The sequence below is a fragment of the Mustela putorius genome, unplaced genomic scaffold, assembly GCF_011764305.1.
Source record: "Mustela putorius furo isolate JIRA1106 unplaced genomic scaffold, ASM1176430v1.1 tig00000450_pilon_pilon_pilon, whole genome shotgun sequence".
NCBI lineage: Eukaryota > Metazoa > Chordata > Mammalia > Carnivora > Mustelidae > Mustela > Mustela putorius.
In genome coordinates this window covers 7,069,949-7,095,891 of record NW_025421385.1, presented here as the reverse complement: position 1 = coordinate 7,095,891, position 25,943 = coordinate 7,069,949, and the positions used below count along the sequence as shown (strand labels likewise).

The window sequence follows — 25,943 nt, the reverse complement described above, 5'->3', positions numbered from 1 at the left end:
AGACTGCCCGAGGCTGACTTCACGACGCAAGGACCTGGCCCACCCACAGGCTGGCCCCTGGGGCTGCTCGGCGCAGGCCGCCACCTAGCTGGGCCAGGCTTCACGGTCTGCACCGGCCTGGAGGAGACCAGGGATTGGGGTGTCGGGGGGTAGGGCGCAGTGGGGAGACAGAAAAACCACTTTTCATCTAGTGGGTTGGATTCTATATTTTTCACCCTTAATTTTGGAATTGGTCAAGATACTCTCTGAGATGGCTGTCCTTGATCGACGGCACAGGTGACAGAGGCAGTGATCTGGATGGTCAGGCAGGCTTAGCGGTGCTCTTGGTAACAACTGTCTAGTTTTGCCCTGAACCTAGGAGGCCTGTCACGTCCGCAATCACGACACAGCTGCAGCTCGGTGAAGAGCGATGGGCCATAGCCGCCCACCCACCTGCGCAGGCTGGGGAAGCCATGAACAGCTACTCGCTCCCTCTACGTTACAAACCCAACAGTAAACCTCTTCCCCCGCGCGGGAAAGACAGCTTTCAGTTAGTGTCTCCGAGTCTGGATGGGTTTTGTTTTTGTTAGTCCCACAGACCCAACATGCAAGTCCTCTCTCGAAGAGAACCAAGCCGTCAAAGCCGGGGCCTGCCCCCGCGGGTCCGAGAACTCGCTGGCGGTACCGGTGCGGGGAGGGCTTCCTGTGTGCCAGGCACGGGCGATGCATGTATATAAATCCTATTCCATTTGATATCCAAAGGCATAGACATCCTCCCTCCCCCCATTTTATAGAAAATCAAACCGAAGCTCAGAGACATTGAGTAACTTGCCCGGAACTACAGAGCCAACAGCTGGGGAAGCAGAGACTTTAGGCCACGAGGCCTGCCGCAGGGCACAGTCCGTGAGAAACGTTCCGCCCACCAAAGCGCGGGGCCAGACACGCAGAGCCGCCTACCCCACAGCCACTGTCCCCTCCTCTTTCGTTTACAGCCTCAGTTCTATTCCAAAGGCAACATGTTCAGGCTGTGGGTGTGACCATGAGGGACGTCACCTCAGCCTGGTGTCCCTGGGGCCCCTTAGCTGAGTGTGGGCCTCTGACCCAGTGCTCCTGAGGTGGCTCAGGGCTCTGCTACGGTGCAGGTGTTCTGGGGCTTCTGGGAAGACTTTGCTCCGTGACAGAAAGAGAGAAGGCCAGGAGGCCTGGCCATTTTTTCTGTCATGAACATGGTGGCAGAGTGTGTCACTGCTTTGACATCACATGTTGACCCTGGGATAACAGGCTAGAAATGCCGAGGCCATTGGAGCTGCTGCGCCAACCCAGGATGCGTCTGGCTACAGCCCGGCGATGGGTCGAATGGCTTCATGGCCAAACCATGGGGTTTCTGCACACCTTGAGCGAATGAGGGCCTGTGACAGAGATCAGTCACTTCACGGGTAAAAATCTCTCCTACAGTCGGCTTTTTCCTTCTCAACATGCAGTTACTTTAAATCCTAAAAGCATGAACTAATTATCCTGACCGGTGCTTTCTTGCGCTATAAATGAGAAGGAAGTGCCTGTCACTCAGAGCACAAAACCAAACTGCCTTGGGAATCCCCAGTCTGCCCAGAGGAGCATTTAAAAGCCGATCAGCGTGTGTCCACTGCCAGGTTTCAGGTCGTGGGAGGCCCCGGAGGCCTTCCCTCGCCCCGCTCCTCTTGTCAGGGGGGATGTTCTCAGGCTCTCTGCTTCCGTGCTTCCATGAACTCCCTACTCTCGGCCTGTGAGATGAAAAAAGATAGAAAATCCTCACCAGTGAACTAAACTTACCTCCTTGGCTGGTTAGGACTGTGTACAAAAATTACATATTCCTGAACTCGTTCCAAAAATACTTTGCAATGACATGAAGGGATTCTAAAAGATGATCTGTTCTATAACCAAGAAGGAAATCAGGTCCTGTAAGGTCGCAGCCACGGGTCTAGGAAGGTGAGTAGCCTCATGTGGTCCATCCTAGCTGTCTGGTGGGGAAAGCACTCTCAGGGGGTATTTCCTATTAATGGAATAATCCCACCAGCCCCCAGTGGGTCTTAGCGGTTAGTCTTTGATAACCCACTGCTAAGAGGAAATGGAACTTTGACAGTGATGTGGGATCTATGTGTAGACCAAAGAGATGAGCTTGGAGCCTACATGTCCATCGCTGTTGAACTGTGTGGGAGAGAGCGCTGCAGATCACCTAAGCGCCCCACAGTAGAAGAGCTCACTGAGTTATGTACAGTCTGAATGACAGACTGTATGCACAGTGCGTATGTGATATTACAGAGCCGTTACTGTGCCCTGTGAGCCAAAGCAGCTTCCCCACCTGTTTTTATAAATAAAGTTTTATTGGAACACAACCACACTCTCTCTTGCGTACCCACTGCCCATGGCTGCTTTCACAGCGCAACAGCTGAGTCGAACAGTTGTGACAGAGGCAATATGGCCCACCAAGCCGAAAATATTCACTACCCTACTGGTTACAAAGTTTGTTAACCTTTGATTTAGAGCCACTAAAATTTATTTCCAATGAATATTTAATCACTGGGGAAAATGCTTATTATATAATACTAAATTTTTAAAAGGTCTGGAATCAAAGCTCAGTCTAGAGTCTGATTATGACTACAGGAAAATAACAGTAGCTATAGGTGAGCAGTCAAATCAGAAGGGATTTTGTTGTTGTTGTTTTATTAGATTTTCCTGTTTTTTATCATCAAAATGTTTTGCAGTGCTCCTCTAACAATGCCCCCTTTTAAGAAGTGGTTGACATCAGCACATTTCAACCATTTGCTTCTGGAACATAAGTGAGACTAGATCAAAATAGCCCATTCGATGAAGATCAAAAGGAACAGAGGAGATATTTCTGTTTCTATGTTGAATTAATACATCTTTCAACCTTAAAGTTTGGGATGTTCTCATTAGGCCTAACCCTTGATGTCAACTATGGTTATTTGTTTTAAGATATGTTTTAAAATATTAAGGTAGAAACTTTTGCCTTTCAAATCAAAGGTCATTTCTTTGATCGCCTTCCCTCAGCAGGGATAACAGGATTTGGAAAGCTTTGGAATCAGTCCTTACTTTGATCAGGCTCTACCATGGCCCAGCTGTGTGACTTTGGTCCAGAGACTTAACCTTCTTGGGCCTCAATTTTCCACAGCTGTATTATGAGGAAAGGAATACTTACCTCAAAGTGTTGCTTGAAGATTTAATAACATATGGAAACGTATACAAAGGTGTTGAGTTGAGGACCTGACAACAGGTGTTCGATGTATAGCTGTTATTACCATCACAGAGTAAGAACAGAGGCTAAACGTCCTTCTCAATTCAACCCATTTCCTAACCTATGCTTTAGCATATGGTAGCAATCTGCAGGAATTCCAGCACTCCCTGATAGCGGTGTGCTGAGAGAGTCACAGGGGTTCCCTCATTTAAGACCAAGAGACTAGAAACTTACTACTCCAATATGCTTACATTCCTCCAGAAAATATGCCATCGATAGCATGACCATCCCAGGCTAAGCAAAGGTTTCTATGTGTGGACGGTAATGCCTTCAGGAAATAATGTATAAAAACAATTATCAGTTTCATTTATTCTGGATTTATTTTGAGGGTAGATCTGAGAGGATTTACTGGGAAGATTTGTTTTCATTAGTCCCACAGACCCAAAATGCAAATTCTGGATTTATTCGGAGGGTAGATCTGAGAGAATTTGATTTACCACAAGCCCATCTAGACATTAGCACGTCTGGAAAATAAAAAATTTTCATAGGAAATACAACTTCCTATGAGGAACCCACAACAGCAAGAGCTTGGCCATTTCTGGTAGTTGAAGGGCATCACTGACATGATTCACATTAGTGTGTGTGTGTGTGTGTGTGTGTGTGTGTGGTGGTGTTTGTGAGAGAGGGAGTAGGTGTGTATGAGAGATTGTGTGAGAGAACGAGTATGTGTGGGTGAGAGGGGTGTGTGTATGAGAGAGATTGTGAGAGTGAGTGAGTGTGTGTGAGAGAGAGACTGTGCGAGAGAGTATGTGGGAGAGAGTGTGTACAAGTAGGTGTGTGAGAGAGAGACTATGTGTTTGTAGAGCATGTGTGAGTGTTTATGTGAGAGAGTGTGTGTGTGAGGGAGAGTATGTGTGTGTGAGAGACTGTGGAGAGGGCGTGTGTGAGAGAGTATGTGTGAAAGAGATTGTGTGTGTGGAGAGAGACTATGTGAGAGTGTGTGTGAGATAGTGTGTGGGGGGGAGTGTGTATGTGTGAGACTGTGTGTGTAGAAAGACCATGTGTGTAGAGAGACTGCGTGTGTATAGAGACACTGTGTGTGTGAGAGTGAGTATGTGTGTGAGAGAGAGAGGGTGTGTGTGTGTGAGAGAGAGAGGGGGAGAGCAGTCTTACACAGCTGCCCAGTCAATCTAGCTGAGCAGCCCATAAGTGCAGTTGGGACCACCCAGTTGCTCAGGGAAACAGCACACCCTGTGACCCCTCTGACACCCCATGAACCTCTTCAACGCCTCCAGCCAACTGGTCAACCCCTGTGCAGAGACCACGTGGTGCTAGAAAGAACTGTTCTGAAGATGCATTGAGATCCAGTAATTCCGACCCTGAGATGATGTGGCTCTCGCCTCACTTGTGTCCGCTTCACAGCCTCCGTGATGAAAAATGAGCAGAACTGGGACTTTCTAGTTAAGGTTTTTCTCTAATAGGCCCCCTGCCAGCTACTAAGATGAAAATGTTTAGCGTTAAAGCTGAGTTCGTAGGACGGTTGGAGCTGGTAGGGCATCCTGCGCAGCCACCTTTCTGTGATGCTCCCGCCTCCTCTGACCGCTCCGGAGGTGCCGGCAGAAAACACAGTTAGGGACTAACATTCACCAGTAGGATGGTCCCTGGTCAACATGCTGCTGGCACAAATACCTCCTTCTGGCTTCCGAACACATGGCCATTCCTGAAGGTTTATCGGTACGGTCACAGTGCGTCATTTGGATTCACCCAAGATCATTGATTTCTACTAAATATAAAATGCCTGCATGGGGTCTTTTCATGGCACTTGGAAAGCAGATTAAAACATCCACATTTTACCCTTTGAATTTTTCTCCCCCATGAGCTGGGCCCCATCAGTGCAGAGGACTAGCCAGTCAGCCAACAGTTCAGCCTCTTTTTTGATGTGTGACATGTGAACTTTAACCTCAAAACTGTTCTGCCCGTGCAACAAGTGTCTGTTAAATACCTCCTTTGTGCCAGGCCCTGGTTCGGGTGGGGACGCCACGATGAAGGTGAATATTCATGGCCTTGGGACGCTCAACGTCTAGCGGGAGGAGAGAAACAGAAAGCTACCAATGCCGTGTTACTTCTGCCCCTGAAACCTGTAAGCTGTTGAACAGACATGGTCTGTGGCCAAGGAGGTGGGTCCAAGTCTGGAAAAGACGGGGCCGGAGTGTGTCTCTGAAGTGGAGTCCCTCACCACAGTAAAAGGCAGGGGTAAGATGGAGCTCAGAATCACGAGCCATGTGTGCACGCGTGTGTGCGCACGCCATCTGTGCCCACGAGAGTAACATACAGGTGGCCTAATTCTGCTTGCGTCACTCTCTCACTGTCTGTCTCCCTTCTCTGATGCCAAAAAAGAAAATGCTGGGGACCTTATGCTCCCAGAAAAACCTCCAGAGTATCAGAAAACAAAACGAGCGCGGTGCCACAATTAGTCACGGCCACAGGGGAAATGCTTAAGACAAGCATGAAACAAAACCACTCTCGGAGGATTCATCTCTCTCCGCCTGGGAACGCACGTGGACCATTTATGGAGGTGGAGCAGAGCCCTCCCAGCTCCCCGGCCCTGATCGCCACTTCCCCCACCCAAGTCTCCATCCCCTGACCAAACCCAAACGCCTCTTAATTTGCCTGGTGTGCAGATCTGGAGTGGGGAAAGGGCATCTGGGGACAAAGGAAACTCTTAAACATTGGGAACTTGTCACACTTGACTCTGCTCAGCACGGTCAGAGCTCCTGATAAAACAGATGAGAAAAGAGGCAATGTCCACTTCCCCCTTCCTGAGCACAGATCCTGGAGTCCCCTTCCCAGCTTCTGTCCGAATGGCCAGCCTGAGTCCTTCCCGGGGTGACCTTAGGCCTGGGCAGAGGGAGAGACAGAGCAGAAGGCATTCCAGGGGCGGGGCTGGGAGACCAGGGGCGGGGCTGGGAGACCAGGGCCCTGCCAGAGCAGAAGGTAACAGAGCTACTGCCAGCACCTTGTGGCCAGCGGGTGTTTGCTAAGCAGTGGAAGGAAGCCCAGGGAGACAGGGAAGTGGGAGCGGCCTGGGCATGTTAGCAGATGGGCTGTGACAAAGAGGGAGCAGTTACTGGGGACCCTGCGGAGTCAGAGCTGGTTCCAGGCTCTGAAGGTCGGCTGCAGCCTGCAGGAGAGTAGGGAGGAAACCCGATGCTATTGCTGCTTTAAGCAAGTCTGGATTTACAATCCGTTGGTGTAATCCAACCCTGGTTTGTTAAAGACATTGCCAGAAGATCCTGCTTCGTGAAAAAGACCAGGGCGCCTGGGCGGCTTCGTCAGCTAAGCGTCCAGCTCCGGATTCCAGCTCCGGCTGGGAACTCACGGTCCTGGGACGGAGCCCCACACTGGGAGGGAGTCTGATGGTTCCTTTCCCACTGCTCCTTCTTGCACACGCGCTCTCTCAAATAAATAAATAAAAGCTTACAAAAAATTAAAAACACCTTGGTGTGTCTAACTCAGCACTACACTTTAAAACTAGAGCGCACACCAGCATCTCCAGGGATCTGTTCGGTTACGAACTCAGGACGCCGCTGTACTTCCATGGAGCTACTGACCCCTTTCCTCGGCCGGTGCTGCACCCGGCTGCCGGGTCTGTAAGGCGTCTCACGCCCTCACCCTTCTCTCGGCTTCCTTATCGGCCTCACGCCAGGTCCCGGCACACCTGGTGGGCGACTACTTGGCGGCCCACAGTGGCGTCCCCGCCCACTCTCAGTGTAGTGGGTGGTGCCCGAGTGCAATACAGATGCTGCTGGTTAAGCCACGGAGGGTGGGGTGGGGACCAGGTTTCCACGCACTCATAGGGTCCTGGCATCGAGGGTGAGGCAAACCCACCGTAACGGAGCCGAGTAACCAGAGCCGCAGGTGTATGTGATGGAAAAGAAAACACAAGACATTTCCCCACATCTAGGGGTGCCTGGGGGCTCAGTTCATTAAGCATCCGCCTTCTGCTCCGGTTGTGAGCCCAGGGTGATGGGATCGAGCCCCACATCAGGGCTCCCTGCCCGGCGGGGAGTCTGCTTCTCCCTCTGCCTCTGCCCCTCCCACTCCCCATGCTGGGTCTCTCTCTCTCTCAAATAAGTAAATAAAATCTTTAAAAAGGAAAAACACTTCTCCACATCTAAAAACTTCCCATCTCTCTGTAGCCAACAGGAACTTGACACACGCGTGAAGGACCGGCGACAGAACAGTGTAAGCTCACTTTGCTTTGCATAAGGATGTTGGATGTCAGCCGCGCGGGCATCTAGCTGCGGGGAAATGGTTAAATCCCGTTTCGTAAAACATTTGCTCTCTCTTCGGTCTTCCGCACTTTGTCCTCTTTTTCACTGCAAGAAAGGACTCAGGGAAGGGGAGCTCATGAGGTCAAGCAAACTAAGCACTATTGCACACCTACTTGTGCAAGGCACCTGAGCTAGGATCATATTCATTAAACAAGTACATATATGCAGTGAGCCCTGTCTATTCACGAAGCCCTTACAACAGCGCAATGGGAATTATTAACTGAGGTTCAGAAAAGTCAGATAACCTCCCCAAGGTCACACAATGCAGGAGCCAGGGTTCAAGTCCACATCTGTGGGACGCTAAGACATTGTGCACAGTTTTTTGCCTACACATCTCTCCCTCCCCTGCCACCCTCAGGAGAGAATTGTTCTGGAGTAAGCAGAGGGGAAACGAAAGAATTGCTTTCAATATCTGAGCCGGAACGCACAGTTTCATCTTTCAGACTGTCTGCTTTTCTGCTAAGTTTTACGTGTTCGAAAACAAGACCAAGGAAACCCACTGTTTGGAGGATGTTAAAACTGGCAGAGGTTTACAGGAAATCACATTCGTGTAGCCTTTCTAAACAATTCTGCATTGACATTTTTCCTGCGAAAAACCTTTAGGGAGAAAAGCGATCCTTCCACAATCAAACCTGAAGAAATGCTGGTTTTTGGAAATACGTCACCTTTCACAGAAAGCATCATATTTAACGTCAAGGACCGGAAGCGTCTTGGCAAAATTAACTCAGAACCCCAGCGGCTGGGGTTCTGTTCTAGTTTCAGCTCCTGGGAGCTTTTCTGGGCTGTGAGGGTATCTGCAGGTCATTTTACCGAGAAGCCAGGAGAGTTCGGCAAAACAGCAGCAGCCCACACCCCTCAGTAAGTCTGAAACCAGCCCACAGGGACCTCGCGCGGGGGCCAGTGAAGTGAGCGGGACCGCTGACGTGCATGCTTGGCCGGGCCCAGAGCGAGGAGCCCGTCCGTGCGGCCCAGGAACATGGCGCCCGCCTGCTTGCTCAGGACGGGCCGTGCCACCCACGGTCTCCCCACCTCCGTCCGCTGCCTCGTAATCAACCCTTCACGTCAGTCTTCCACTGATTCTAATAGCATGCCCTCAAGGACTTGTTCCAATGTTATCACCTTCTGGAAGTTTCCTGTGTCCCTGGCGGCCAAAAGTCCATGGGCTCCTAAGCACCAGAACAGGACACCAGTTGTGAGACTATCGAACTTCCTCCCCACAGTTTGGTAAACAGAGCTGCCCCCGACACCAAAACTTGCCCCCCATCTTCCACCTTTACCCCAGTGACCCCAGCTCGTCCCGCAGCCCTCCAGGCCCTCCTCACCTAACAAAGAGGGGGGCACTGGGAATGACGGGGGCCCCGGGAATGACAGGGGCCCCCAGAATGGTGCCATAGGGCCGACTGGTCTGTGGTTAAGTATGCTGGTGTCGCCCCAAGTGAGCAGAGTCAACCCAATGTCATTGCTCCCTCCAACCCCGTGTCCTGTGACAGGCGCTCATGTCTCTTCTTCACTTCTCCTCGGATATTAGAAAGTCACTGAAGGCAAGGACTGTATTTTCACACCCATCTTTGTATCTTACAGTGCCTCGCAGTGTTTTCTACAGAAAACACACACACATACACACACACGCGCACACACACACACACACACACACACATCCCTGGCAACAAACACAGGGATGGGTGTGGAGGTAGGTGGCCGGCCCGGTGAGCCTTCTGAGGAGACCACCACCCTGGCCGGCAGCTCGAGGGTGACCTCAGGAGGGCCCCTTGCCAGGACCCGCCGCGGAGCTGCGCCTGAATCCCAGACCACACAACCTGCGGTAAGACCCACTGCCTACGGCGGCTCTATTTGGTGGCTTGTCACGCTGCCATAGATATGACATATCCGACCTCTTGAACGATCTGAAGAGAAATATTGCAAGGGGCCTCCAGGTCGACCTCCGGGTCGCACCGCCTTCACCCGCTGGTGACCACTGACCGTAGGGGCCGCTGTGTGCCAAGCGCCCACCGGGGAAAGGTGCCGCTGGAGGACCCCACAAACGCGATCGTGGGGAGCCTACTGTAAGCCGCAACCGCAGTGAAGTGACGCGGATGTGTTTCATCTACCGCGGTACACCGACACACTAGAAGCTTCGGAAACCCCAAGGCTCAGCACCGCACACCACAGTTTGTGAGAAACGGACTTTCAACTGTCCGCAGGCCATGCTCCTCCCCAGGGAGGAAAGAGTCGGCGTGTTCTGTGAAGCTCACAGCCAGAGCCTTTGGCGCCCGGGCCAGGAAAGCCAGTCCCGAGGAGAACCGGGGCCTCTGGGAATGACCGTGTGGCGCCTCAGATGCTTATAAAATTTCTAAAGACCTTTTTCTCCTTTTTAAGAAAATCCTATCATTTTTCCCCTTAAAAGCAATTTCATATTACCCCATTCTCAAGAATTTTGGCAAAATTTCACTTGTTTCAATTTAAACTTACTTCCTCTTGGCCTGTTAGGTGTGTGGGCAGAAACTGCCCCGTGAGGAACCTTCTCCCCTGAGAAGCTAGCTCCCCAGAGTCCAGAAAGATCGCAATGTCACGCACTATTTTTAAAAAGGGATCAATCAGGCGCCTTTTCTTAGAAGGTGATTTAAGACCAAGGGTACCGCTGAACGACGACTACAACAAGCTGCTGTTTCGTGTCCTCCTAAGAGTGGCGGAATCAACGGGCCACCTTAGAAAGGGCCAGAGCAGCTCACCCGGCATCATGGCCTGTCGCTGGACCGCAGCTGCTTCAGCAGCGTGCAGGCATGGACACTGTTCCCTGCCACGGGGACAGGGCATTCCCCTGGGAGGAGGGTCTGGCAGCTTTCCCCTGACTTGGCCCAGCCCCTGACCCTGAAAGAGGTCACTGTTGACTCCCTGATCCCGTCCGGGCAGCCTCTCCTTGGCCAGCGTGGAGTGTCCTCAGAACGTGTAGCTACCGCTCGGCCTGGTGCACGGAGCTTGGCAGAAAGGGGAAGGTGGCTGCCTCCTGCCCCTGTCTAGACCCTCCCTCCAGTCCTGGCGGGGACTCCGGGGCTCCAGGAAGCACATTAGCAAGAATCCAGAAAACCAGAAGCCCCACGGGGTAGGGTTCCCCAGGGGAACACCTGTCACCCCCATCTGAGGCTTCAACCTGTCTACCTCACAGCCTGGTGCTCTCCTAAACCTCCAAACTTCTAGAACAGTCTCAGATGACAGTGCTCACACCCCTCCACCGGCAAACCTGGCTGCTCAGTTTTCAATAGTAAGAAAGGCAGCCCGGTGACTGTGGTGTTCACTTACGGAATCACAGAAGGGAACCGTCTCTGTGCTGTTGGCGGAATGGCTGTCCCGCTAACCACCATGTGGCCCTCCCCAGTCTCAGCGCTGTGCTCAAGCTGTGACTCCATCAAGGACTCCAAAGTCTCTGACCTGAGACCCTAAGTGACATGGAGGTAGAGTTCCCGCTCCCTGAAAGCATCTCCATCTCTGGGCCTGTGTCCCCTCTCCTGACCTGGGACCTTCTCTCAGACCTGGGTCCCCTCTCCTGGCCTGGGTCCCCTCTCCACGTTACTCCTCCCTGAGCACAAGGCAAGAGGGCACCCTTTCCATCTTTTTGTGCCTGTTTCCCCAAGGCCGCGGGCATCTGTGAGCTGCTGCTCCGCCTGCACGCTGTTAGTTCCTGCCAGGTCCCTCCCTGACCCAGCGAGGGTACCGACAGCTCCCACTCCTCAGAACGAGCCCGTGACGACCACAAGCCAGGAGGCGACTGGAAGCCTGGTCCCTGTCCCAGGTGGCCCTGGTCATTTTGGGATGTAAAGGCCCCCGGGGCCCTGAGGCTCCCGCAGTTTTTCCTCCTGACCCCCCCCCCCGGGGTAAGAAGCAGAGCTCTGAAATCAGACTTACTCGTTACTATCCGGGAACCAGTGCTTTAGGAGTTGATTGATGAAGTGTAAACAGTAATAACGTGACAAGAATTAGGAATGGGGTACACGCAGCGAACAGCGCCCAGCAACAGCTCGTGGTCATTGAGCTGCCAAGGCAACGTGGACGGGCCGGTGCCTGCAGGTCCAGTACGCCTGCTGTGCCCCAGCCTCCTGCCCTGGGCCGGGTGCGCGTTCACACTCGGAGCCCGGGCACCTCTCAAAGCCACATGGGCAGCCCGGGAAACACCACCCGTCGCTCAAGCACCCAGGGAGAACCAGGGCTGTGGGACACCAGCACGCAGGGAAGTCCAGCTCTAAGGCAGGAGAACCGACGAGCTGGCAGTCAGGCTGCAAAGACGCGAGGTGCCCAGTCACAGTCACCCGCATCTGCAGTGGGGTTCGGGTAGGGACATTTTCGGGGGATGTCTCCTCTGGCACAGAATAAAACCACAAAACTCTACTTGAGCTCTCTGCCCAGGGTCTCTAAAATGGAGAAAGGCAGATGCTAGAATGTTCCGTCTTGTTCCTGAAAATACACGTAGCGCACATGCGCTCACAGATCCCGAGTTGGAACTGGAAGAATAAATAGGGAAACAAAGAACGCTGTTGGCAGGACGGCCTGTTGCCTTCCTAGAAATCCTTTCAGTGATTCAGCCACAGGCCGTGCAGCTTTCGAGAAGTCTCAAGGCAGCAACAGTGATGGAACTCACTGCTTCCATTTCTTGAAAAACGGCTAAAGACCTCCCCCTTGCCTTTTGATAGTTTAACGGCATCATAAGGACTATCCTTGGTCCCAAAGATGTGAAGGGGACTCGGTTCTAAGCACGTTTTCTTCTCTCTCTCTCCTTTTGCCCCCAATTTAAAAGTGCATCAGTGTTTAAAAGCAGATACAAAATGTGCCCCAAGCTATATGTCCTCCTTCACCAAGGGTCTCCTTGGCCGAGTCAAAGGGGCCCCCCATGGGGATTGAGCCCACGGAGCCTCCCCTCTGGGTCAGACCCGGGACTCCGTCACCCCAGCTCCTCTGCTGGTCTTCTACCTCCTCCACTCTGAACACCTGACGTGTCCCACCTGGTCTGCCAAAAACAACGTGACGTGAGCAGACACCACGGCTGTCCGCAGGGGTGGCTCCCCGTGCAAAACATGAACCCCAAGTTCAGGTGCAAACTGCCCCCACCCCACAGTGTAAGCCCCATTGCAAGAGCTCCCCACTGAGACAGCTTCGGTATGGCTATCTGATCCAGGTGTGACCAGGACACACCTCGACGTTTCCGAGGTGACAAAAGTCCGCTAAGGGAGCCTAGCCCCAAAGGCATGCAAGAAGTCCAACTAGTTGGAGGACACAGAATTTCATATTTATTCTGAATTCTGCCATTGAAACTCTGTGGCTTGGGGGTTCCACGTTCTTAAGCCCACACAGAGGGAAAGGCAGGGGTGAGCACTGTCCCTTAGCAGAGATGAAGGACACGGAGTGGCCTCGAACCATGAATCCAGTCCAAACCCACGTCTACCGTGGGACCTCGAGCAGATGGTTTAAACCCTCTATAATTGGGTTTTTTAAAAAAGGGGATCTATATAGCATCTATTCATAAAGGTCTCTGCAAGGAGTCAATAAACAAATTGCGTGTAACGTATCTAGCACGTGATAATCGCCGAATCAGTATCATTATTGCTCATTAGAAGACGTTCATCTTGATTCCAAGCGGGAATGCAAAGCCACTGGTGAAGAGCATTCCGTCAGTAGAAACCGGAAATGCCTCTGTAATCCTGAATGATCGAGAGCAAAAAGGCAAGTCATAGCGGTGAACGAGGGGGAAACGGGAATCCGACTTACCCCTAACACCCCAAAGCGTTCGGCCAGGCTCCAACCACAGAGAAAGTCAATCTCAAACTTGTGGTTCAGAACCACGATGGCATTTTCCTTCCCATACTTGGAGTAGGCCTGGGGGTCTGTGTGGATGACGCACTCCGTGCCCGACCACCACTCCAGCAACATCACCAGCTCTGGAACAAACCACAACAACAGACAAACGTTTATTTCGTGCATGCGTGGTGAGCAAGGCTCGGTTCTGCGGGGCGGGGCGGGAGTCAGGGCAGAAAGCAACTTGTAAGGGTCAAGGTCTGCATCGCTGCCGCCCAGGCCCCCATCCTTGACATGGTTTAGAAGCAGAAGCGGAATGAGAAAGACTCCCCTGCAGGATCCAGGGAAGGAGAGGAAGCTTGGAGAAGCCAAAAGACTTGCATTGCTTGATTAAGTGCCTTGGGGAGAAGTCAGTGAGGAAACCCGACTCCATCAGGAACGCAGGCCCTCGTGTTTACAGCGCTCTGAGAGGCAGCATGAGGTGATGCCCAGAATTCTGAAGATCCTGGGAAATGACTAATCAGGATACTTACAAACTCCATCAGAGAACTGAATACCTCATTTCTCTCTCCTGTTCATGAGGCTCGTGTGCACCCAAAATAATGAAGACCCAGGGTGTGGGGAAGCAAGGCTCCATTAGAGCCGTTACACTGCGGGCCTGAGTGAAACTTAAAATACTCTGTGTAGGAACTTGGAAAACAGCAGTGCTTCCTGCAGGCAATAAGGACCCACGGGACTTCATTCTTCAGGGAGGGCTTGTAGTCCTGGTGACCCCTTCCCCGCCTGGTTGCTTCAGGAAATGCCTATCTATATGGTACAAATTGCCCAGAGAAAGAGTTGTACGTTGGGTAAAAACTGTTATCTACATAGAAGCTTTAAGGAGAATTTGGAAAGCTGAAGGTGTTCAACAGGGGGATGGGTGGGTGTGAGTTCTCTGCCAAGGCCGTAGCCCTGTTGATCCCCGGTTAGTGGGGTACACATTTAGCAGAGGACTCCCTCACCCCCCACCCCGTCCACACATGCGCACACACGTACACACATGCACAGGCACACACACGCAGACAAGCAGGTGCAATCCTGACTCCAGGCAAACCTATGTTTTAAAACCTTTCTCCTTGAGGTTGGAGACAGATACTTTCTAACAGGTGCACTAGAACTCTCTAGAAGGCATCACGGGCTAGTTTCTAGGCAGTGTGAATCTTTAGAATGAGTCACTTCCCGGGTTCTGCAAGGATTCCGGCAGAGGACACAGAGGGGGCAGAACACACAAAGCTCAGAGGCAAGTCCCAGCAGGTCAGCCACTCGGGATCCAGCATCATCATTCCAAACGAACCAACCCCCTCCCCTTACTGGACCATAAAGTAAGTGTCTGCCCATTCCTCGGAGAAAACGCCAAGTCTGCAGTCAGTTGTCCACCAGGTGGTGACATCAGTGGGACCTCATGTGGCAAGTCCGGGAAGGAGAAGGTAGGTGCGCAGGGAGGGCGGGGGAGGGGCAGGCAGCAGCGCTGGCCGGGACTAAGGGGCAGTTTGCTACCACCTGGCAGAAGAACGCTCATCTTGCTGCACTGATTTCCTCTAAGAGACAGGATAGGCTGGACCGATCTACTCCAGGACTGGCCACAGAGCACTGACAAACCCCAAAAGCAGAACACGGAAGTCTGCCAGGTAAGGGTGGCCATCCCTGTGAATCGCACCCCACTGTCGTTCTGCAAGTAGCTCCCGGATGCCTCTCTGGGCCCCGCCGCTCCCCACCAGCGGCGAGGCGGGGGCGATGAACACCGGCCCCAGCACCATCCCCGGGACCTCAAGCAGCTTGGGACCCAGCGTGAGAGCAGCTCCCCGACGATGAAGCACAGCCCTGGGTGCAAGGACTGCATGGTCCAGTTCTTCTGACGCTGGCCTGAGTCTAGAGCCCGGCACCGCGCCGGCGTACTGATGCTCGTAACGACCCCCAGTGACCTACTGTGTGCAAGCACCATGCCAGGTGGAGGTGTGGCCTGGATGCCTACCTTCCTGGAGTCGACCGCCTGGGCGGGGAGGGGCAGTTTTCCATTCACAAGGCGGTGGGGCAGGGAAGGAAAGACTTGTTCACAGGACGGGGGGCTGCTGAATGTCCTATTCATGCATGTGGGGGTCAGACACACCAGGCTCCGATCCTGGGGCGTCCCGCTCACCACTGGCTCATTTCTCAATGTCCCCTAAGCCCCCCTCTCCTTGTCTGCAAAACAGGGATATGAAAAGCATTTAGACTTTCTGCCAAGCTGAGGTTATTAAATCAGATGACGCCGCCGTCCAGGCAGCCAGCATAATGCTGCACATAGTAGGGGATCGGTAAGTGGCCAGCCTTCTATTACCAGGACACGCAAGGCTTGAAACCACGAAAGGCAAGAGGGAAGGGGTGGGGGGAGGAGAGCCAGCCGGAGCCAGACCGAGAGAGAGACGGAGGGAGAACGTTCCAGCGGCTTCTGGACTGGAGTGGGGAGCGATGATTTATGGCTTCATAATGAAGGCAACGGGAAGCCACTGGAGCATTTTTAAATAGGCACACAGCAGCATCTCATTTGCATTTTGAAAAGCTCGCTCTGGCTGAAGTGGGAACAGACTGAAGAGCCGGGCAGAAGCAGGGCGGGTGGGTGCCGGGGCCCAGGGACGGTGCTGAGGCCCCCCAGCTAACAGTGGAGAAATCGGTTCTCAGGGCACTATTAGCTGTATAACTAAGCACTAAATCTCACTGGGAAAAAGACTTTTCTTTCCTTTTACCAAAGGCTTTCAATTTCTTTGTTATTCACAATAAATACATTTATAGAGTCACATTGTGAAAGAATTTAAACATCCCAGATATATAGAGGAAAAGGTGAAATTCCCTTTGATGGCTTTGTGATGTGTCCATTAGGTTAGGCTGGACTACATTTCCCAGACTCCTTTTTGGTCTGTTTGTTTGTTTCCAGTTGAGGGGGCGGGGACAATCCTGGGAGGTCTGACAGGTGGAAGGAAAGTGTAAGTCACTCACGTTGCTGCTGATTGGCTGATTCACCGCCTCAACTCAAAGAGGCAGCAGAGGGGGGCCCTGCAATGCGCCCTCCCCTTCCTAACACCCCCCTCCTGCAGCTTCCCTGACTCCTGGGCCAGGTGTGTGTCTGCTGGCCCATGCAGGGCCCTCATGCCATCAACACCAGATGCAATGACAACTGACCTGGGATTCAGTCTGTCCTTGTAGGGCTTCAGACGGTGCTTGGGGTTCCAACCTCTTGATCTCCCCATCTTACATCCATCACACCTTCCCGCCTGCCTTCCCCGGGCCTTCAGGCTCCAACATGAGCTGCAGAGACCACACCCCCAGCTGCCCACGCAGCCTGGCCAGCCCTGTGGTTGAACGAGGACCAGTCCCTGCAACCTGTCGCTGCACAGGCGGCCACGGAGCCCCCAGCACTTCCGCCCCCCGTGGAACCCTGAGGAGGCGCGTCTTCCTCCCTGCCCCCAACCCGCTCCCTTGTCCAGCGTTCACCATTAGAAAGAGTCTGGAAGGAAGCCTCCTAGTCCTGCTCCTGGGCATTTACACAAAGATACACACACACACACACACACACACACACACACGCACTCATGTGTTTCCCACCCACAAATGGGTTCATACTTTATCGACCTTTGTAAAAATATACATATAGTGATTTTCTCCAAATGGTATATTCTGGATCTTTCCCTGATGACACATATTCATAGTGATGTTAGCAAATATTGGCTGCACTCCAGCCGTGTGCTGGGGACGGCTCCAAGGGCTTTGCACGTCATATTGTGTGAAATCCTCACATTAACCCTCTGAGGCTGGGAGGCACTATTATTATCCCCGTTTTAATATATGTTCAATATATGAAAATGTTGTTTTGGTTTTTTTTTTTTTTTTTTTTTGCTTTTTTGTTCTTTTTAGGTCAAAAAGAGCCAGAATGACAGCATCCTAAACAGTAACACATGGGCTGCAACACTGTTCGTGCGGCGGACATAGATGATTTATTTGGCCATTCTGCCACTGATTAGGATTTTCCCCCTTGCTTTTATACTGTTATAAACATTGCGATAAACACCCTTGAAAATGCACATTTTAGACAAAAATATCTGTGAAAGTATTTCTCCAGCACAGATATACACAAAAAGTAGAATTATGGATTGAAGAGTACACATATTTAAAAATTGTACAGGTATTTCCAGATCGCCCTCTGAAAAGATCTACCGATCTGCGCTTGAACCAACAGAGCAGGAGAGGGTGTGTGTGCTGCCGCCTGGACCGATACTAAGCTCCTTGCAGGCTGGGGCCACGCGTGTCCTTCAATAACTATTCCCCGTGGAGCAGGCAGTAATGCCAATGACCTTGTGACATCCTGCAGGCAGCACCGGGTCTCCTCCTCTCGAATCTCCTGCACCCTGGTCCCAACACCCAACATGGTAGATACGGAGAAAGCTTTTATCTTTAGTTGAATGACTTCCCCGCTGATGTTTTCATTGGATGTTCTTATATAGGGAATGACACACGACTTATAAATACCACCATGAATTAAGGTTTTCTTTACCCTGTGGTATGGCTGCTCCCATCTTCCTAGCTGAAGGGCACCTGCGTGGTAAGGCTGGTCCCATGTGAGGGGGGACATCTGTCATTTGAGTGAGATGCACCCCTCACCATGGCGCCCGGGCTCGGGGCAGGCAAGGCACCCCTGGTCCTCAGGCACGGGGTTCTGGGGGGGTCTGCCAGCGGCAGCGTCGACAGCCCACCTCGCCTGCTCCCACCACCTTCCCAGGGTGGCAGCAGATCCCGGGAGGGCTCCAACCCTCTCCCTCCTCATCTCCTTGCACTCAGGAACCTCCGACTCAACTGAGGAAGTTGCCAAAGGGCACCGTGTAGATGATTCTAATCAGGACTTTGGGCAGGTGACTGTCACCAAGGATGCCCGTGAGGAAGCAGCGTCCTTCCCTTGTGGGTTCGGGGGAAAATCACTTGCCAGCCGCCGTGGATTGCACACGTCTCAGCTGGCATACGATGCTGGGAGTCAACGACAAACATGACCAGAGCAAACAGGAGAGAAGCGAAATAAGGTCTTTGCCCCCAAAGCATTTACCATCTCGTCTGTGTAGCCAAACCAACCCTCATGAAGCAACCAGGAAAAAGCAATAGGAGCTCTGAGCCAACAAGAACAGCCAGTCGTTGAGCAGTTGATTAAATGATGGTACAGCTAGGAATGAAAACAATGCACCCGAGCAAAACGCAAGCAGAAGCGGGGGGCGGGGGGCTCCTTCTGACAGCGGCCGACGAGGGCCCGGAGGCTAACATGAGGGGTTTCTCCGTGAGCTGGCGACGTTCGCGGGGGCTCCCCAGGCCCGGCTCAGACACCGTGGTGTGTCAGTCCTACCTGGGCTATTAGGGTGAGCGAGTGCAGGGTCTCTTGGTGGACACGGCCCCTCAGGGTCCTGCCCCTCATGTCCCCAAGCACGGAGAAGACATTCTGTCCGGGCCCTGGAGCCCCAGACTGTAGGAAGCCACAAGGAGACGGGAGAGCTGAGGCCCCTGCCCAGGAAGACCGCTCGGGAGAGTGGCTGGGATTTGACTCTTCAGGTCAGGTGCTGTCAGGTGAAGAAAACATGCAGACCTCCAGCTTCCCAGGCCTGGCCCTACTGTGTGTGGTGACTGTTTGGTGAGCCAAGGAGCCTGTCACCGTGAGGCTGAGTTGCCCGTGGGGAACTAATGACCATGAGACAGAAAAGGCAAAAAACGGCAGAAAACTCTGGAGCGTGAAGAAGCCACGCTTGTCCCTCAGGGATGTCCTCATTACCGAGAGCATCCGGGGGATGCCTCCCATTTCTCCTTGATCAGACTGTTCCTGCTCTCCGAGAAAGCGAGTGGTGACTGGTCCATATAGGATGGATGATGGTTGCAGGGGCATCATGCACAGACAAGGCATCCCCACCTGGCATCCTCAGACCCTGGAGTCCCCCCCACCTGCTCGCTGGTTGGGCACACGTGGCGACAGGTTAGAATCGGCCTTCACTGGTGGCAATGAAAAAACTTTGGTCCCTGACCTCAGAAGGGACCCGGGAGGTGCCCTTTCTTCTTCTTCTCTGCCGCTCTCCCAGCCAAGAGTCCTTTCCATTCTGACCTGCAAATCCCTTTATCCAGGGCCACTGCCTCAGGTTAGAGACGTGGCGGGCTTTTTGCAGGCCTCTGCAGTGGCCCAGACGCCATGGCGACAGCGGGCTCTGCACTCCTGGGGCCTCTGGTGGCTCTGCAGTGGCCCAGCCAGGAGCCCCTACTGGGCCCGGAGCCCCCCTCAGCTTCCTCACCTCGCTGGCCGAGTGGGGCGACACCCAGGAGTTCAGTCACTTCAGGACTCACATTCTGTCTGGATCCTCGAGAACATTCCCGTATCACCATGATCACAGACAGGGCTGCCCCAGCCCTCAAGCCCTTTTACTTTGACCTCAGAATAGATCTAGATGGAAAGATAAGTTATTTGTTTAAAGATGGAGGAGATGCACGGGACACAGGAGAAAGGGAGGCATCCCCCTCACAGCGTGAAACCCTGTTTCTAAAGGTAGGAGAGGGCGCCTGGGTGGCTCCGTTGGTTGAGCGTCTGCCTTCATGATCCCTTGAGCGCCCGCTTCGGGATGCTTGCTCAGCGGGGAGCTTGTTTCTCCCTCTGACTGCTGCTCCCCCTGCTTGTGTGCGCTCGCTCTATCTCTCTCTCTCTCTCTCTCTCTGTCAAATCAATAGGTGGCATCTTAAAAACAAAACAAAAAACCAAAAAACAGTAGGCAGGGAAGCTGGTTTCCTCCGGTCCCCAGCGGGGACCTTATCAGTACCTTATCGGGGACCTTATCAGTACCTTATCGCTAAAACTGGTTTCCGTCCCCTTGTCCCTCCCTTCCCCTCCCATCCAGTCCCCGCATCACAGACACCTGACTTGTCCCCCCCCCCTTCCCTCCACCCCCCCCTTCCCTCCGCCTGCGCGTTTCTTCCCGCCCTGTTCTCTGGTCCTCCAGGGATGCCAAGTGAGCCAGCAGGGCCTTCGGGGCAATCACAAACTCTCCACAGGCAGGATTAACCACCAAGCTTTCTACAATACGATGCAGCACTTTTTGATATTTGTGCCCTATGTAAAAACTTTCAGATCGCCCAGTTCTGCGGGCTTCATTTTTCCTGTAGTGACTCCCTGCGGGCTCAGACAGCCCCGAATTCTACACTGGGGGCCACACCCGGCTCGGCCCGTGGTGCCGACTCCGCTTGGGGGAGGGGTGTGTGGTGCAGAAAGTGACCTGCGCTGCCAACGCCCAATCTGTGGCCTTGATTTCTGCGGCCGGACCCGGACCCGCGGGACGACCCGAGCTGGGTGGGCGGCTGTAGGGGTACTGGGTCTGGAGCGCAGAGTTGTTTCTGCTGTCTCTGTTCAGCTTATTCACGGATCGGAAGCGAGAAGTGCACAGACGAGAGGGCGAGTGAGGAGGCAGCAGAGGTACCCGTGTGGCTGCTTATAAGAACGGGGAAGAGGAGGAAATGGGGGGTCTGGGAGGGGCCATGCTCCTTCTCACCTGTCCTGCACCTCTCACCTGGGGGACATCCGTCAAGTCACAGGCACCCACCCAGCACTCTCTAGGCCCTGGGAAAAAACTGGAATAAAAATATGAAACCGAATAATTTGGGGAGCTGAGAAAACAGGAAGGTCTGGTCTCAGCTGTGGATCCCAGGGGGTCTTGCTACGGGCACGGAGCAGACACACGCTATAAAAAGGAAGAGACTTAAGTAACTGAACGCACCTTTCATGTTACGGGGCCTGAGGCCGAGGCTGGGATTTCTGATCTGAGACCAGATCTAGGTACTGGTCCCCTTCTGTCCACCTGTCCACCTCCAGACCCTACTGGGCAGCTGCCTACTCCCCACGCCCCACTCACTGTGTCCCCAACCAACTGCAGATGTGGCTGAAGCCGGTTCCTCCTGCTTCACACTTCTTTCTTCCCCATTTCCTGTCTTCCCACCACTTTTTTTTAAATTTATTTTTTATTTTCAGCATAACAGTATTCATTATTTTTGCACCACACCCAGTGCTCCATGCAATCCGTGCCCTAATACCCACCACCTGGTACCCCCAACCTCCCATCCCCGCCCCTTCAAAACCCTCAGACTGTTTTTCAGAGTCCATAGTCTCTCATGGTTCACCTCCCCTTCCAATTTCCCCCAACTCCCTTCTCCTCTCCATCTCCCCATGTCCTCCATGCTATTTGTTATGCTCCATAAATAAGTGAAACCATGTGATAACTGACTCTCTCTGCTTGACTTATTTCACTCAGCATCATCTCTTCCAGTCCCGTCCATGTTGCTACAAAAGTTGGGTATTCATCCTTTCTGATGGAGGCATCATACTCCATAGTGTATATGGACCACATCTTCCTTATCCATTTGTCCGTTGAAGGGCATCTTGGTTCTTTCCACAGTTTGGCGACCGTGGCCATTGCTGCTATAAACATTGGGGTACAGATGGCCCTTCTTTTCACTACAAACATATCTTTGGGGTAAATACCCAGGAGTGCAATGGCAGGGTCATAGGGAAGCTCTATTTTTAATTTCTTGAGGAATCTCCACACTGTTCTCCAAAGAGGCTGCACCAACTTGCATTCCCACCAACAGTGTAAGAGGGTTCCCCTTTCTCCACATCCTCTCCAACACATGTTGTTTCCTGTCTTGTTGATTTTGGCCATTCTAACTGGTATAAGGTAATATCTCAATGTAGTTTTAATTTGAATCTCCCTGAGGGCTAGTGATGATGAACATTTTTTCATGCGTCTTCTTATCCAGCCTTCCAAGGCTCAGCACAGGTCCCCATTTCCAAGAAATCTCAGATCCCAGGCCACAGACCCGGGTCTTCCAAACTTCCTGATGCTAAGTGCGCTCCACTCATTGGGGCACCTGCTTGGACATCCTTCTGTCTGCACCATTTCCAGGGAGTGTGCCACCATGTGCCTTCCTGCCACAGGCAGCTCTCGGGGCTCCCCGCAGGCCACACCAGACAGGGAGCCTGGTGTGCTCGCTCCACTTCAGTCCACAACCTGGGGGCATTCCAGCTTTCCCCACTTCCATGCCCAGACCATCGGATGATGCTAAAGCAAGACGCCCATACGCAGACACAAAGTACACTGTTAACGTTCATGGAAAACAATGTCTATAAAGGCTCTGCAGAATGGGGGAGGAGGAGGGAAAGGTTGGGGAGCCAGGCCGCAGGGTTCTGATGGAAACTCATCTGTTCGGAGAAAGCATCGTGCAAAGCCATCTCTTTCATCCCTGTGCCCCTCCCAGCCCCAATGAAGTGCCTGTTTCTAGGCAGGCTTTGCCCTTAGCAGGGAACAGAGGGAATGGACTTGAAGTTCAAATTGTAAAAAGGTAATGTTGCTACATTGTAACTTTCCCCTGAAGCCTTGAGCAGGTGGCATCAAGGGGCCATGAAAACAGATGCCTGAAGGAGGCAGGGCGAGGGTTGGGGGGCTGCCGCCCCTGCCTTCCCCATCATACACACATCCTTCCAAATGAAGGCAAGGGGAATTGGGCAGCAGATTTTGAGCCAGGGGTGGGCGGGGAACAGGCAGTAAAGCGCTCCAAGACTTTAAAGTATGAACAATGGAGTGATAATGTCAGGGGTGGAAAATCAGCTTTCTACCAAGCAGAGTCAGGCTCTGCTTCCAACAGCAAGTCCAAACGTCAAGAAATACGACCATCTCGAGTGAAGAATATAAAAGCCAGGAGAAGCCCTATGCTTGCCACCCCCAATCAAAACCTTCAGGGGGAGAAGAGGGGAAGGAAGAGTCTAGACCCCAGGTCCCACTGCCCCACTCTGATGCCCTGATGCCTGGCTCCTTGAAACTCCCTTTGGGTGAGCTGCTCAGAGATTCCTGAGCTGAGGCACTGGTGTCACCTGATTCCCCAGTCCTGGAAATGGGACTGACCGTACTTATCCAGTCTTCAAATCCCGAGCCCACTGGGTGCCCAGAACAGTTGGAGGTGCTTGAATGGGGCAGGGAGCAAGCGAATTCCAGCAGGGGAGACACAAACACGCAGGTACAGAAACATATAACCTGGAAGATGGCTGTCAGGCCTGTGCGCAGCAGGAGGGGAAGGGGGCCAGAGGGGGCGGGAAGCCGATCTCTCAGGAGGGCTCCGAGGAGGACTTTCGGGCTGTCACAGCAGTTTAGCACAATCATGCTGTGCTCTAACTACATATGGCCTGTGCCAGACAAGGGCTGCTTTTGTACATGGGGATGTTTCCAGTGCCTGGGACTAGGAACACACTTAAGAGGTGACTGGCAGCCTCAGAGGGAATAACGTCAGCGGGTTCAGGTTGGGGACCAGGGACAGCGAGTGGGCTGTGTGATTAGCCAGGGAGAGGGTAGAGAGTGTGGCACTTGGAGGGTGAGTTGGGTTCTGGCAGGTGGAACAGACAGGGCGTGCGGTAGGCTGGATGGGGTACCGGAGAAGAGAAGGTTAGGGAGAGATTCTACGGTTCCTGCCCTGGTCTGGACCTCCTGGGGAGAGAGCTGAGAAACAAGGGTCAGGGAGGGAGGGGCCGGTGGTGGGGACACAGGGGCTGGGGTTGGGACACATCAGTCAAGCGAGGGGATCCTGCAGTCCTGGCTAGGACTGGTGTAGTGGTAACAGGGCTCTGCTACCCTGGCCTTTGAGCCTCCCCCTGGCAGGGCACACCCTTGGGTCGCTCCGTCCTCATTCCCTGCCCCAGCTCTTCTCTCCCAAACCTGCCTGTCATTCCCCTTCAAATACTTTCCCACTCAGTCACCAGAGGAGGTCCCGACCCCTTCCAGGTGCTGGGCAAGATGAGAAATCGAACTTCAGCAGGTTGGGAAGCAGTGGTAGCTCGGGTTCAGCAAACATCATTAGCAACCAGTTTGGTTCTCTAAAAACCACGCTCCACGGTGAGGAGGCGCATGGCCCGCAGTGACAAACGGCCGCAGTGACGAACGGCGCTGCTGCGGGGACTCCTCTTGGAGAACCACGGAGTCCGATCTACCCAGCATTCACGTCTAACCCCCAGGCTCCCCTGGAGGGAGGGAGGAGCGGGTGAAACCGCACCCTGTGGGCCCTCACGCAGCCAGAGTGCGGGACCTTCTGCGGGACAGAGGCAAGAAGGGGAAAAAAGAAAAAAAGAAAAAAGAAAAAGACATGACAAGTGGGAGGACCCTATTTAAATCCTGACTTGAACACTCCAAATGTTAAAAACAAAAACAAAAACAAGACAGCTGGGAAATCACTGGAGAAATCTGAATCTGGATGGTATCGCACGATGCCGAGGTATTAATTTTGCCAGTGGGGAGAATGTTGAGTTTGTTCTATAGTGTCCTTATTCTTTAGAAAACACACCTTGTGGTAATTCGGAGTGGCATTTCAGGACACACCATGTCCGGGATTCACCTGAAAAACCACAGCCTCTACGACGAAATACTTCAAGTCACATCGAGGTGCCATGAATCTGGGGCTTCCTCCCATTCCTCTCTACTCTTGTTTATTTCTATGTTCTGTCATTTTAAAAAAAGCAAAAGGAAACACATTCCGTCTCCCACACAAGCATACGTGGAGGAGGCAATGAGTGCAGGGTCAAGGGCGTTCCCCAAAACACTCTAGTCCTGCCTCAAGCACTCACTGCCACTTCTCTCGAGGCAGCGAGGAGAAAGAAACAAACATCTTAGCGAGACATCCACGTGTGAGATGCAGAGTAAGCCCGCCAGTGGATTTCCATTTTTTCATTTTAATTTCGGAGAGGGATGAAGAGTAAAATACAATCTGAGAATACTTTGCCCTTCAATTCCGTTCTATTAAGCGACTTAAAGGAAGGTCTAATGTTCTCTGAGTGAAAGCCTCCATCTCTCCCCCTTTGCTCCCGCTATGGAGTAGAAACGAGCTCTCATAATACGCTCATGCGGTCACCTCGTCAAGTCCAGGCCACGGACGCTGGGCCCCCAAGCCTCACCCTGTCCCGCAGAGTGACTCTGGGGAGCTTCAGTCCCCCATCTCACTCTCCTGATGTCTAAAGTGGGGACAATGGCACCACTAGCTTGTGGTGACGCTCCTGTGTCCATGCTTGGTAAATAAAAGCTAGGTGACTGCTTGGTGATTTATTGGCTGTGGACCATGTTTCTGACCTTGATTGAGTGACTCCGTACTTGCTAAGTGTTTTTTCTGCCAGGTCCCCGTAAGTCATGGGGAGGAACGGGCAGAAATCTTCCAAATTCTCTTACTGAAGGGAGGTCAGTAACACCCGGGCGAAATGGGGATTTACCAACACTTTTCGAAGGGTCTGGCTGACAGAAAAGACCCTTACCTCTCTGCTTCCTCCAACCCCTCACACTCGACCCCTCCCTGTTTCTCTGATTCAAGCCCTAGTGCCCTGCCAGACCAGACCAAATCCCCGTGACCCCAAATTCTGAAGCGCCCTTGACTCATGAAGGGGTCTCTGTGTCTTCTGCTTTGTGATAGCAAGTTCGTGGGCTTCTGGTCTCTTCTGCCTCCTTGAGCTACGACCAAAATGGGCTATTTATGTTTCCAGAGGTGTCTGGAAGCTTAGACTTCTACTACCTGTT

The 25,943-nt window shown here is 52.8% G+C and overlaps 1 protein-coding gene across 3 annotated transcripts in view; it reads right to left on the bottom strand.

The window, feature by feature from the left end:
- AGPAT4 (1-acylglycerol-3-phosphate O-acyltransferase 4) overlaps positions 1–25,943 on the bottom strand; it is a 116,952-nt gene that overhangs the window by 12,943 nt on the left and 78,066 nt on the right. For all 3 annotated transcript variants that reach the window (XM_004770838.3, XM_004770837.3, XM_004770840.3), the window contains exon 3: positions 13,300–13,469. In XM_004770838.3, coding sequence (XP_004770895.1) covers positions 13,300–13,469 — 170 coding nt within the window. The remainder of the gene's footprint in view (positions 1–13,299; positions 13,470–25,943) is intronic.